This window comes from Chiloscyllium plagiosum, unplaced genomic scaffold (assembly GCF_037043375.1).
Source record: "Chiloscyllium plagiosum isolate Xiang-an unplaced genomic scaffold, Cpla_swu_hap1 HiC_scaffold_4, whole genome shotgun sequence".
Taxonomy (NCBI): Eukaryota; Metazoa; Chordata; class Chondrichthyes; order Orectolobiformes; family Hemiscylliidae; genus Chiloscyllium; species Chiloscyllium plagiosum.
This window is the reverse complement of record NW_028270142.1, coordinates 24,185,200-24,197,759: the sequence shown is the minus strand read 5'-3', so window position 1 is coordinate 24,197,759 and position 12,560 is coordinate 24,185,200. Positions and strand designations below refer to the sequence as shown.

General features: G+C 38.6%; 1 protein-coding gene across 3 annotated transcripts in view; it reads left to right on the top strand.

The window, feature by feature from the left end:
• csmd3b (CUB and Sushi multiple domains 3b) overlaps positions 1–12,560 on the top strand; it is a 1,935,846-nt gene that overhangs the window by 1,874,702 nt on the left and 48,584 nt on the right. For all 3 annotated transcript variants that reach the window (XM_087986040.1, XM_087986041.1, XM_087986039.1), the window contains one exon: positions 67–249. In XM_087986040.1, the coding sequence (XP_087842166.1) occupies positions 67–249 (183 nt within the window). The remainder of the gene's footprint in view (positions 1–66; positions 250–12,560) is intronic.

Genomic DNA, 12,560 nt, shown 5'->3' with positions numbered 1-12,560 from the left:
TAATTCACCTTTTTTTGTTAAAAGAAGCTAACAAAGTCACAATCCTACTTTTGCATTCTATTGCAGGAGATACAGTTGGAATGTGTGGTGACCCTGGTTCTCCAGCACATGGTGTGAGAGAAAAGAATGAATTCTGGATTAAGAGCACTGTGCGTTTTTTTTGTCTGATGGGATATATTCTACATGGCTCTGCTGAGAGGATTTGCCTTCCCAATGGCACCTGGTCAGGGAGGCAGCCAGAGTGTAAGGGTAGGTTAAATCTGTAACTTTGTTACCTTGGAATGCTTGTAAATAAAGGTTTTCAAGCTCATTCTGTCAGAAATGAAGAACGAAATGCAAAAGTTCAGATTTTCACAATCTGGACTTTCCAAAAGACAGGTGGGAAGTGGATTAACATAGAGTCATACAGCACAGAAACAGACTCTTTAGTCTAACTCGTCAACACTGACCAGATATCCTAAACTGATCTAGTTCCATTTGCTAGCATTTGGCCCATATCCCTCAAAACCCTTCCTATTCATGTACCCATCCAAATGCCTTTTAAATGGTATAATCATACCTGCCTGCACTACCTCTTCTGGCAGCTCATTCCATACATGCACTACTCTCTGCATGAAAATGTTGCCCTTGAGGTCTCTTTTAAATCTTTTCCCTCTCACTTTAAACCTATGTCGCTTAGTTTTAGACTCTTCTACCATGGGAAAAAGATCTTGGCCATTCACCCTATCCATGCCCCTCATGATTTTATAAAACTCTATAAGGTCACCCATCAGCCTCCACTGCTTTAGGGAAGAAAGGCCCAGCCTATTCAATCCCTCATCAAAGCTCAAACTCTTCAATTCCTGCAACATCCTTGTAAATATTTTCTCAACCCTTTCAGGTTTGAAAATATCTTTCCTACAGCATGGAGACCAGAGTTGAATGCAATATTCTGAGAGTGCCGTCACCAATGTCCTGCACAGCCAAAACATGATGTCCCAACCCCTACATTCAAGCATGGACCAAAAAAGGCAAGCATGCCAACTACATTCTTCACCACCTGGTCCACCTATGACTCCTCTTTCAAGGAACTATGCATCTGCACCTCTAGGTCTGTTTGTTCAGCAACACTCCCCAGGACCCTACCATTACATGTATAGGTCTTGCCCTGGTTTGCCTTACAAAAATGCAACACCTCACATTTATCTAAATTAAACTCCATTTGCCCTCCCTGGCCTATTGGCCCATGTGAATAAGGTCCCATTATACTCTGAGATAGCCTTCTTCATGCAAGTACTGCAAGCAATTAGGAAGGAAATTTACATGTTGGCTTTTCTTGCAAGGGAATTGGAACATAAGAGCAAAGAAACATTACTTCCATTCAGCTGAGATGTTCTGAGACCATACCTGGAATATTAATGGAAGGAAGTACATACTTGCATTGGACAGTGCAGAAAGACTTTTATTTTGGTCTCGAGAATGAAAAGCTTTTATTCTTTAATAGCAGACTGACTAAAGTGGGTCTTTTTTTGGAAATAAGAATGAAAGGCAATCATAGTGAAATGTGTAAGGTTCTGAAGGAGCTTGATCGGGTAGACAATGAGATGTTTCACCATCTAGACTAAGAATTAAAAGGCTGATCGTTTAGCATTAAGGTGCGGAGAAATATGTTGACTAAGAGGATTTTGAATCTTTAACATTTTTTGCCTTTGAGTATTATGGGTGCTTCGGAATGTAATTAAGGCAAAAATAATCAGACTTCTAGTATCTCAGAGAATCAAAGGAAATGGCAAACAGACAAGAAAATGGACTTGAAGCTGAAGATCAGCAACAAACGTATCAAATGGTGTTATTTGTTGTGTTCTTACCTTAACTGTGCAGCATTGCCATTCAACTGCATCATAGTGTTCACCTTGACATGTACTCAAGTCTCCATGGTGAATTTTGAACCTATAATGTTTTGCCGTTGCAGCTAGAATTTTACCTCTGACCCATTACTAATACCTAATTAAATATAACACTAAATAGCACTTCTCCTACTAAATTTGCGCTCTGCTTAAATTTGAACTGCAATTAGGCAGAGTATTGATTGTACTTTGAATGGTTTTTTTCGAACCAGTTGAATTATGCCAGAGTTTTCATTGCAAGCACTTTCACTTCTGCTGCATGCATCACATTTCATTTTGTGCATTTTCTACAGAACAATATCAAGATGATATGTTGCCTGATGGAGCAGAAGTCAGAAGCTAAGCGCAATTTTCAATATTTGCTCTCAGCATTACTGTAGCAACCTTTGAATGTGTAATGAATTAACAGCCTCAATTACTTTAGTAAAAAACATCTTTCGTTACCAATCACATATAGACAGGTGCTATCCATATTTGTATCATTAATATTCATTTTTAAAATGGTCATGTTTTCATCTGTTCTGAGTGGTGATTCTGACATTGATTCTCTGAGTGAGATCCCAGGGTCACAATAGATTCCTGGCTCATGCTTCCTGACATTAGTGAGCCGTTACTTAATTTCTTGCTTACTGACAAAATTCTAGCAACTTGCTTTACCACTTGATTTCCTTCAGTAGACAAGGTTGAAAATGAATAAGTTGGCCTGAAGTTATAATTCAATGGATGATCCATTACTGCCTGTTTCATGATCCCTTGAAATTTTATCCCCAAGGGAAAATAAGTCGAAAAGTAGAATTTTAACCCATAGTGACTAATTTTGCAAGATTAATAATAATAATATTAGCACTTGGCAAATTTCTTCCTTGACATACACTGGAAAGTGTACCCAACATCACCAGCACAGGTCGGTCACATTCTTGTTATCTTGGTCTGCATCTGAATGGCTGAATGAATAAGCAAATATGGATTTTAATGGCTGTGTGAACACACTTGTCAAATGTGACTTTATGATCATTCGATCCACCCATTGCAAATCATACTCACAAATTTTAAATGATGTCAGGCCCAAGGGATGCTGCACACATCTAAAGGGATCTTCTGTTTTGTTGGACAGGAGTCACTAAATTAATCACTTGACACCCAGGTCCACTTTTAGCATCAATGCACTTATTGTTTTACATTGGTCAGAAGAAACTACTCCATTGAACAATGGGAAACATATACATTTGCTTTTAGCCCAACTTTGGCTGTTAAAAACCAACCGTATTTTTAATTGGCTATCTATTGGTAGATTGGCCATGCTAAATTGTCCTCAGTGTCTCGCAATGCTTGCCTAGGTAAATTAGCCATGGTAAATGCAAGATTACAGGGATAGGATAGGGGTCTGGGTTGGGGTGGGATGCTTTTCAGAAGATCGATGTAGACTCGATGGGCCAAATGGTTTCTTTTCACACAGTAAGGATTCTGTAATACACATCCAATCAGGTTAGTGCCTATGTGAACAGTGTATGGACAGTTTTAATGCCAACTCATGGTGTTTACCAGTCCCCCTAATCAATTATCATTGGCCTTTACAATACCTCTTATTCAAGCACATTCCAGACAGCACTCCCTTGTTGATAAGAGGGGTCTCTTCAATTTGCCTTAGAATGAACTTTCATAGCAATACTGTTATATCCCATAATGGCTCAAAATTTAAAACTCTATTTTAATATTTGATAGGGTGCTACACTTTGTTATATTACTTTGTTATAGAATACATTACATGGCTATACAGGCTATGTTTTGCTATGTCACATATTATGGTGCTGTACGTAGGTCCATTATAGTACTCCAAACAAACATCTACGACTGTTTCTGTGTAACAGAGCCTTTTGCATACATTTCACAGGGGCCTGTTATCTTTGTCTAGTTACCTTGCATTTACTCCCACTATAAAAGCATCTAATTACTCTAGCTTATAGATTGGCTTGAAACAGCAGACTGTGCAAGTCGCTGTTTCAGCTAAACATCGTCAGCCATGTTGTATCAACTGAGAACCACTTTCAGTTATTTCATGCTGCTTTAGCCATGGGCAGCACTAACAGTTCCATTTAGCTCATTATCTGGTTAGTGTTTGTAATTCAGGTTGACTGGCTGTTTTGGTGGTTGCAAACTTCATGACAAATAAGTATTTGGAGATGAAAGACAACTTCTGCTCAGGGGATTTTGCACAAACTGCCGGCAATGTTCTTGTGCTGTTTCATCTTTATTGTGGCTGGATTGGTGGATGTGACAGAACATGAAGCAGGAGGGGAGAAGGCACAGCTATGAAGCAAAGAAGAGTAAGTTTCAAGAAGAGAAGGCATGACATCTTAACTCGCAAGAAGTAAGAAGTAATATTCCCGCCACTTCTGCTTCAATGGGAGGCTTCAGATCCCAGTCACTTGTGGAAGCAACTAACTCCAAGCCTGAAGCCAGGTCACACATTATATTACTTATGACTTTGAAAGTAACTTTGGTCCCAAATTTATGTGTGTTAGGATCACTCCAAGCTGTAAGAATTGATAAACTTTTTTTAAAAATTGGCATATCATGCCAGTGATGGATGCCCACTTTTCCAAGCCAAATTAATTCATCACTTATCTCTGAAGGTTGCAAGGCAGGATGAAAAAACTGTAGATTTTGTTCACACTCACCCATTCCCCAACAACAGGATGCTCCAAACAAAGACACTGGTGAAAAATTTAACTGGAATGCCCTAATTTCGCCTATATGCATATGCGCTTTGTACATGATAGCATAAGTTAAACGATCTCATGTCTGCCTGATTTCCTGGCATTTTTAAAAGCTTTTCTCTTGTAATAAGTTGGGTGTCTGGTTGGCTGCTAAGGAACAAAGGATATTGCTTAAAATTCAGCTTGTTGTATCTTTTAGAAGTCTGAGCACACAACTTTCTTTTGCAAGCAATCAACTTCTTAAAACAGAGACTTCTTAGATAGCATTGAAAGATGCAATATAACCATGAGGGACTCTCTAGATTTGTTGTAATGTGATACAAAGAGGAAAACCTATTTAATGGTTGTGGAGGAAGCTATCACAATGCAGGAACAGAGATAAAAGATTCCAGTGAATAGCTACTAGAGCTTCATCCAACATTTTATTTGAATCACCTATTCTCAGCTTTATCTTTGGTTTAAACACAATCAGACCAACTCTCCCAATCTCGAAATTAATACTGCAAATTTAACCAGTATGGATAGTTTCATCACATCATCTGACACCATAAACGACCAATCCAAAGAGTCTGTGTAACAAGAAACTGGGTCAAAACAATCTATTTTCAAATAGATTCAAACAAATTGCCTTCCACTATGCATGCATAAACTATTAAAAATCCTTATAAACTGAATAAATATCACATGAGATTCCCGTGCTAATAAGAATTATTGGTGGCACTTCTAAATTAAAATTCTTTACTTTAAAATGCTGTCATCCTTGAGATATACTTCAGTGAAACTAAGCACTAATCATTGCACCAAAAGTCTTCTGGATAATTAAGCATGTAATGCTCGATATAATTATGGTGTACAGTTTTATTGGGAGGAATACAGATCCATGAATCTGGCAGAGAGTTCCACACACTCCATATTTTCTACCCAATAATGCTCCATCAATTTTAAGCTATCCATCAAGTAAAGCAAGTTTCATCAAACCCTCAGAAAGGACATAATGATGAAGGGCTTTTGCCCGAAACATCGATTCTCCTGCTCCTTGGATGCTGCTGTTCTTTTCCAGCACCACTCTAATCTTGACTCTGATCTCCAGCATCTACAGTCCTCACTTTTGCATAATTAATTATAATTTGTTTGGAACTAACTTTCATAATTTGGGAAAGGTCCCCATTCCTACAGTCTTCTCCAATTAGATGAAGTAAAACTGCAACTGAATGAATTGATCTCAGACCATTCTAATATTAAATACCCCTTTCCAGTATGTATTGTGTGGCAACATGATAAGAGTTTGTTCAATGTACTCAAGATCTAATAAAATAATTTCTATTAAGCACGTATATTGAAGTTTCTATTATTTGGATTGCTTTTGAACACCCAACAACCAAAGAGGAATTTTGCATTTTCTTGTTCATTATGAGATGAGCCATTTTGCCTCTCCCAGAACTAACATGCAGGTTCAGGGTGTCTGTGCATAATGTTCCAGCATTCTGACTATAGTATAGGCATGACGAAGCAGCTGGTTTTCTTCTGCCACCATTCCTATTTGCTCGCGCTAAATATGTGACCTTCGCTTGAAACATCCAGTAAATGGATCTCGTATCTCTTTCCACGTGCATAACAAGCTGTGAAATGCAATTTGAATGGCTTGTAGACTGGGATTGTAATGTCAATTCACATATCTCACAGTTCTGGAAGCACATTATGGTACCAAACTATCGTCTTCCACACTGTGAAAATCACTTCAACTGTTAAAACTGTGTTATTGTACTTGTCTATCTGGCATAAAATATTCTTTGTTTCACAGCATTGTTGCTGCGCTTACTCACAAAGAATAAATATTGTTTTGAATGTAATGTATTTCATGAATTTAGCAGCTGTGAGTAATGCACAAACATTTAAAGATTAAAGAATTTAGATGGCAAGTATGTGAGCTGACCGACAGATAAATAAAGATTTGGGTGTGTCGATTCTTAGCATCTCGCATGTTGGGATAGGGGTTGGTTTTGGTGTCAGGGGGCACAAAGTACAAACTCTTTCTAATTAGCAAACCCAAGCTGCCTCCATGGTTGGACTGTTGGACTCATTTCAGTTGAATTCCTGAAAGCTGCTGGTGAATTGTCCCTGAAGATGGGACCATTGTTAGCATTATGGTATCCACCCGGTAGATGAGGAAAGTGCTTTTTGAGGGCTTTGAGTTCGTCTTATCATAAGAATTAAAAAAATTACTGATCATATTGAACTTGAGCTGAATACTAGCATTTAAGATACAGTTTAAAACTGTTAGAATTTGCTAGGTGAGCACATTTCATTGTCTGTATTTACAACAAAATCCTGAATAATCATTATCTGCTTTCTGCCAACTAAAAATTAGAGGAATGCTTTTTTTTATGATTTTTGCACAATCACACAGTACAAGTCACTGGAGTCATTGATCTGTGAGTGCATGAGCAACCTGACTGATAGAATCTTTACTGCACACTGATCTAAAGTTCTATGAACTGAATTGCTAAAGATTTTATGACATTATTAGATTGTTCAAATTAAATCGTTGTTGCATGATTAACATAGCACATGTTAATTGGATCTTAATCTTTGCTTGAGAACCCTTTTATTTGCGGTTTAGTGAGACGAAAAAGCTGCAAATTCTGGAAATCTGAAAATCAGACAGAAAATGCGAGAAATGCACAATATGTTAGACGGGATGAATGATGGCGAGAAATATAAATCTTCTTAAATATTTTTCTTGATATGTCTGCTGAAAAATCAACCCAATATATTATGTCCTAATTTATTGTTTAGTCTATCTAACATTGTTTTGCCCAATGTATTTCACTTCTTTGATAAATTTGTAGAGTTTTTACATTATTTAATTATTTGTCCATGATTCGCTTTTCATCACAGCATTCACTGGTATCCTTTACAAATTCATGCTCCACTGATGTTTTGCCCATTAGAAGTGGAAATTGGAAATTTAGGCATGGATGTTAACACATCCACCACATCCCTTAGACGCCTGCTGACCTCTTGCTACTTAATACAACTGATTCCTAAATCAAGCCGAACTTGATCATTCTGTGGTTACAGTGCTCCTGGGAGTATGCTGCAAATTTCAATTTCTTGTCTCCTATCTAAGCATGTGATGAGCACCAGGTCTGATTTGAGCACTGCTTTATCTGACCCTTTTGAAACATGTAATGGTGATGTATTGCAATTACCAACCTTCAATGTTAACATTTAGATTTTCTCAGTTTATTTATGGCTGGTTAAAATTTCCCATGTATCTAACTTTTCTTGTGCATTCTTTTCAGATTAAATCTCCTTATTAACAAATCTCCTTTTAATGATTTGATGATCTGTGGTATGCGTGTCTTAATGTAAGCTTCTTTTTGCTCTTAACAAAAAAAAGATCTGCAGATGCTGTAAATCAAAAATAAAATCAGAAATTGCTAGGAAAAAACTCAACAGGTCTGGCAGCATCTGTGGAAAGAAAGCAAAGTTAACATTTCAGGTGCAGTGACTATTCTGAAGATGGGACCTGACATGTTAGTTCGGCTTCCTCACGACAGATGCTGCCAAAACTGATGTGTTTTTCTAGCAGTTTATAGATCATAGAACAGTACAGCACAATACAGGCCCTTCAGCCCTCAATGTTGTACCAACCTTTTATTCTACTCAAAGATCAAACTTAACTACTTACCCTCCATTTTACAATCATCCATATGTCTATCCAAGAATCGCTTAAGTGTCCCTATTGGATCAAACTCTACTATCACCGCAGGCAATGCACGCACCCACCACTCTCTGTGTAAAGAACCTACCTCTGACATTGCCCCTAAACCTTCCTCCAATCACCTTAAAATTATACCCCCTCATGATAGCCATTTCAGCCCTGAAAAAATGTCTCTGGCTATCTACTGTATCTATCCCTCTCATCACCCTGTACACCTCTAACAAGTCACCTCTCATCCTTCTTCGCTCCAGTAAGAAAAGCCCAAGCACCTTCAACCTTTCTTCATAAGATATGCCCTCCAGTCCAGGCAGCATCCTGATAAATCTCCTCTGCACCCTCTCCAAAGCTTCCACATCCTTCCTTTCATGAGGCGACCAAAACTGAACACAATATTCCAAATGTGGTCTAACCAAGGCTTTAAAGAGCTACAGTATAACTTTGCAGCTATTAAACTCAATTCCCCTACTAATGAAAGCCAATACACCATACGCCATCTTAACAAACCTATCAACTTGGGTGGCAACTTTCAGAGAACTATGGACGTGGACCCAAGATCGTTCTGTTACTCCACACTGCCAAGAATCCTGCCTTTAACCCTATAATCTGCATTCAAATTCAATCTTTCAAAAAGAATCACTTTACACTTTTCCAGGTTGGACTCCATGTGACCCCTCTCGTCCCAGCTCTGCATCCTGTCAATGACCCATTGCAACCTACAACAGCCGTCCACACGATCCACAACTCCACCAACTTTCATGTCATCGGAAAACTTACTAACCCACCCTTCCTCATCCAAGTCATTTATAAAAATCACAATGAGCAAAGGTCCGAGAACAGAACCCTGCAGAACACCACTGTTCACCGAGCTCCATGCTGACATTTCATCTACTACCACCCTCTATCTTCTATGGGCCAGTCAATTCTGTATCCAGACAACCAAATTTTCCTGTATCCCATGCCTCCTTACTTTCTGAATGGTGAACCTTATCAAACGCCTTGGTAAAATCCATATCAACCACATTCAATGCTCTACATACATCAATGTGTCTTGACACATCCTCAAATAATTCAATAAGACTTGTGAGGTATGACCTGTCCCTCTCAAAGACATGTTATCTCTAATAACACTATGCTTTTCCAAATAATGATATATCCTCTCCAATAATTTACCCACTACTGACATAAGACTTTGGATTAGTGGTGCTGGAAAAGCACAGCAGTTCAGGCAGCATCCGAGGAGCAGCAAAATCGACGTTTAGGGCAAAAGCCCTTCATCAGGAACTGACATAAGACTGACTGGTCTATAATTCCCAGGGTTATCCCTACTACCCTTTCTTGAAAAAGGGAATGTAATTTTCGACCTCCAATAATCTAATACTACACCAGTGGACAGTGAGGACGCAAAGATCATTGTCAAAGGCACAGAAATCACTTCCCTCATTTCCCATAGTAACCTTGGGTATATCCCATCTGGCCCAGGGGACTTAGCTATCCTCATGTTTTTCAAAATTTCCAGCCCATCTTCTTTCTTAGCATCAGCCTGTTTGAGCATATCAGCCTGGTTCACGCTGCCCTCACAAACAACAATGTCCCTCTCCGTAGCGAATACTGAAACAAAATATTCATTAAGGTCCTCCCCTACCACCTCCAACTCTAGGCACAAGTTCCCTCCTCTATTCCTGATCAGCCCTACCCTCACTCTGGCCATCCTCTTGTTCTTCACTTAAGTGTTGTACACTCATTTTGTTTCTCATTTTGTTTCATTTTTTTCTGATCTGACATATTTCACTAGAATAATTAATGTTTGAACTTGTCGATCCATCAACAGGCCTAATTTATCTGCAAGGTGCCCCTGATAGATATGACTTTGTCATTGATTCTTTTGTCTCTTCTGAACTTTTTATACTCGTCAATGTTAAATAAATTTCCGTCTTCTGATCTCGTAGTTCCCTGCAATGACTTTCTTGAACAAAGAATGGCCACCATCTACAATACCTCTGTGACTAACAAAATCAATCTCAGTCAACTTCTCTGTTTGTTTTCTTAACTACATCACGTTCTGATAACCTATTCTCTTTCTGTTTTTACATCTATAATAGATCACTATTAAGGTTTGATCCAGTATAGCAACTCATTGCGCTGGTATCTCGGTGAACTAAGTGAGGGAACCAAACTTTGCCATCTTTAAAAACTTTGGTTCTTTTTTTACTGTGTTTTCTCAATTAATAACCATGCAATTGAAATCCTTCAAGGTTTTTTTAAAATCTTGTCATACCTTCTTCATCTTCAAGGAGTTGTTTCTTAATACCTCTCCTGCTGACTTGAAGTTTGTAAAAACTTAAACATATTTTTTGTGTAATATCGCTCTGCTGGTATCAACATTTTATCATGGCATGTGAATCAAGTGTATAAAAAAACCTCAGTCTCCATGTTAGCTGGTGCAACTGGAAGCATGACACTACTGTTTTATAACTAACCAACATACTTTTTGTCCAGATTCTGAAGTGTCTGTGATGGTAAAATATGTATATATATCAGGAGTTATAATGACTTTGTTGAGTATTTTAGTACTATGTTATTCACATCTAGCTCTTAACTTATGGGATATAACATATATGGTTAACACTGCTACTACACAGTGCCAAGAATACATGGTTCGATTCCATCCTTGGGTGACTGTGAGGAGTTTGCACGTCCTCACCGTGTGAATTTCCACCAGGTCCTCCGGTTTCCACCCACATTCCAAAGATGTGCGAGTTAGGTGAGTTGGGCATTCTGAATTGTCCGTAGTGAAAGGAATGTGGAGGCAAGGTGAATTAGCCATGGTAATTCCAGGGTTAAAGGGCTAGGGTAGGGAGCTGGGTCTGAGTGAAGGACTCTTTGGATGACTCGATGAGCTGAATGGTCTCTTTCCAAAATGTAGAGGTTCTATGATTCTATGGACATAAGTATTGACTTATCAGGTATAAGTATTACATTGAAAGCAAGAGCCCACAACAGATCTGTTTCACTTTTACTGTCTTGACTTCAGTCTACAATGATTCAGCTTTAGCAGCTAACATGCAAATATTTAATTTGATGCAATGCCTTCCTGAATCTCTATTGTCACTTCTTTGCTTGCTTTGTCTGATAAATCTTCTAAAATATTCTGTGGCATAATTCCTCTACCATTCTAACCATAGTTCCATCCAAAATCACATTTACGTTTTAGAGAATCATAGAGGCATAGAGATGTACCATATAGAAACAGACCCTTCGGTCCAACCCATCCATGCCGACCAGATATCCCAACCCAATCCAGTCCCACCTGCCAGCACCCGGCCCATATCCCTCCAAACCCTTCCTATTCATATACCCATCCAAATGCCTCTTAAATGTTGCAATTGTACCAGCCTCCACCACATCCTCTAGCAGCTCATTCCATATATGTACCACCCTCTGCGTGAAAAGTTGTCCCTTAGGTCCCTTTTATATCTTTTCCCTCTCACCCTAAACCTATGCGCCCTCTAGATCTGGACTCCCCGACCCCAGGGAAAAGACTTTGCCTATTTACCCTATCCATGCCCCTCATAATTTGTAAACCTCTATAAGGTCACCCCTCAGCCTCAGATGGTCCAGGGAAAACAGCCCCAGCCTGTTCAGCCTCTCCCTATAGCTCAAATCCTTCAATCCTGGCAACATCCTTGTAAATCTTTTCTGAATCCTTTCAAGTTTCACAACATCTTTCTGATAGGAAGGAGACCAGAATTGCACACAATATTCCAACAGTGGCCTAACCAATGTCCTGTACAGCTGCAACATGACCTCCCAATTCCTGTACTCAATACTCTGACCAATAAAAGAAAGCATACCAAACGCCTTCTTCACTATCCTATCTACCTGCGATCAACTTCTAATTATTCTCAGTCAAGTTGGATGACTGAGGCGACTGTTCACCCAAGCAGTGAAGGTGATAAATGGTTACAGAATTGAGATGATTCATTTCAATCAGACAATTAGCTTTTGAAATAGTTTATGTCTAAAATAATGAGCATCGATATACTTCAAACATTACAATAGATACAAATTTCTACATTGATTAAAATTTTACAATGTAGTAATAAGTGATTTGATTGTTTCTATGTATCCACTTATCTGAGCAAAAGAAATAACTTAACAAAGTTTGGGATGATGTTAATAAAAATAGTTGATTATGACTTCGCGGATATTCAGCAGTTAACTGTGGGACAC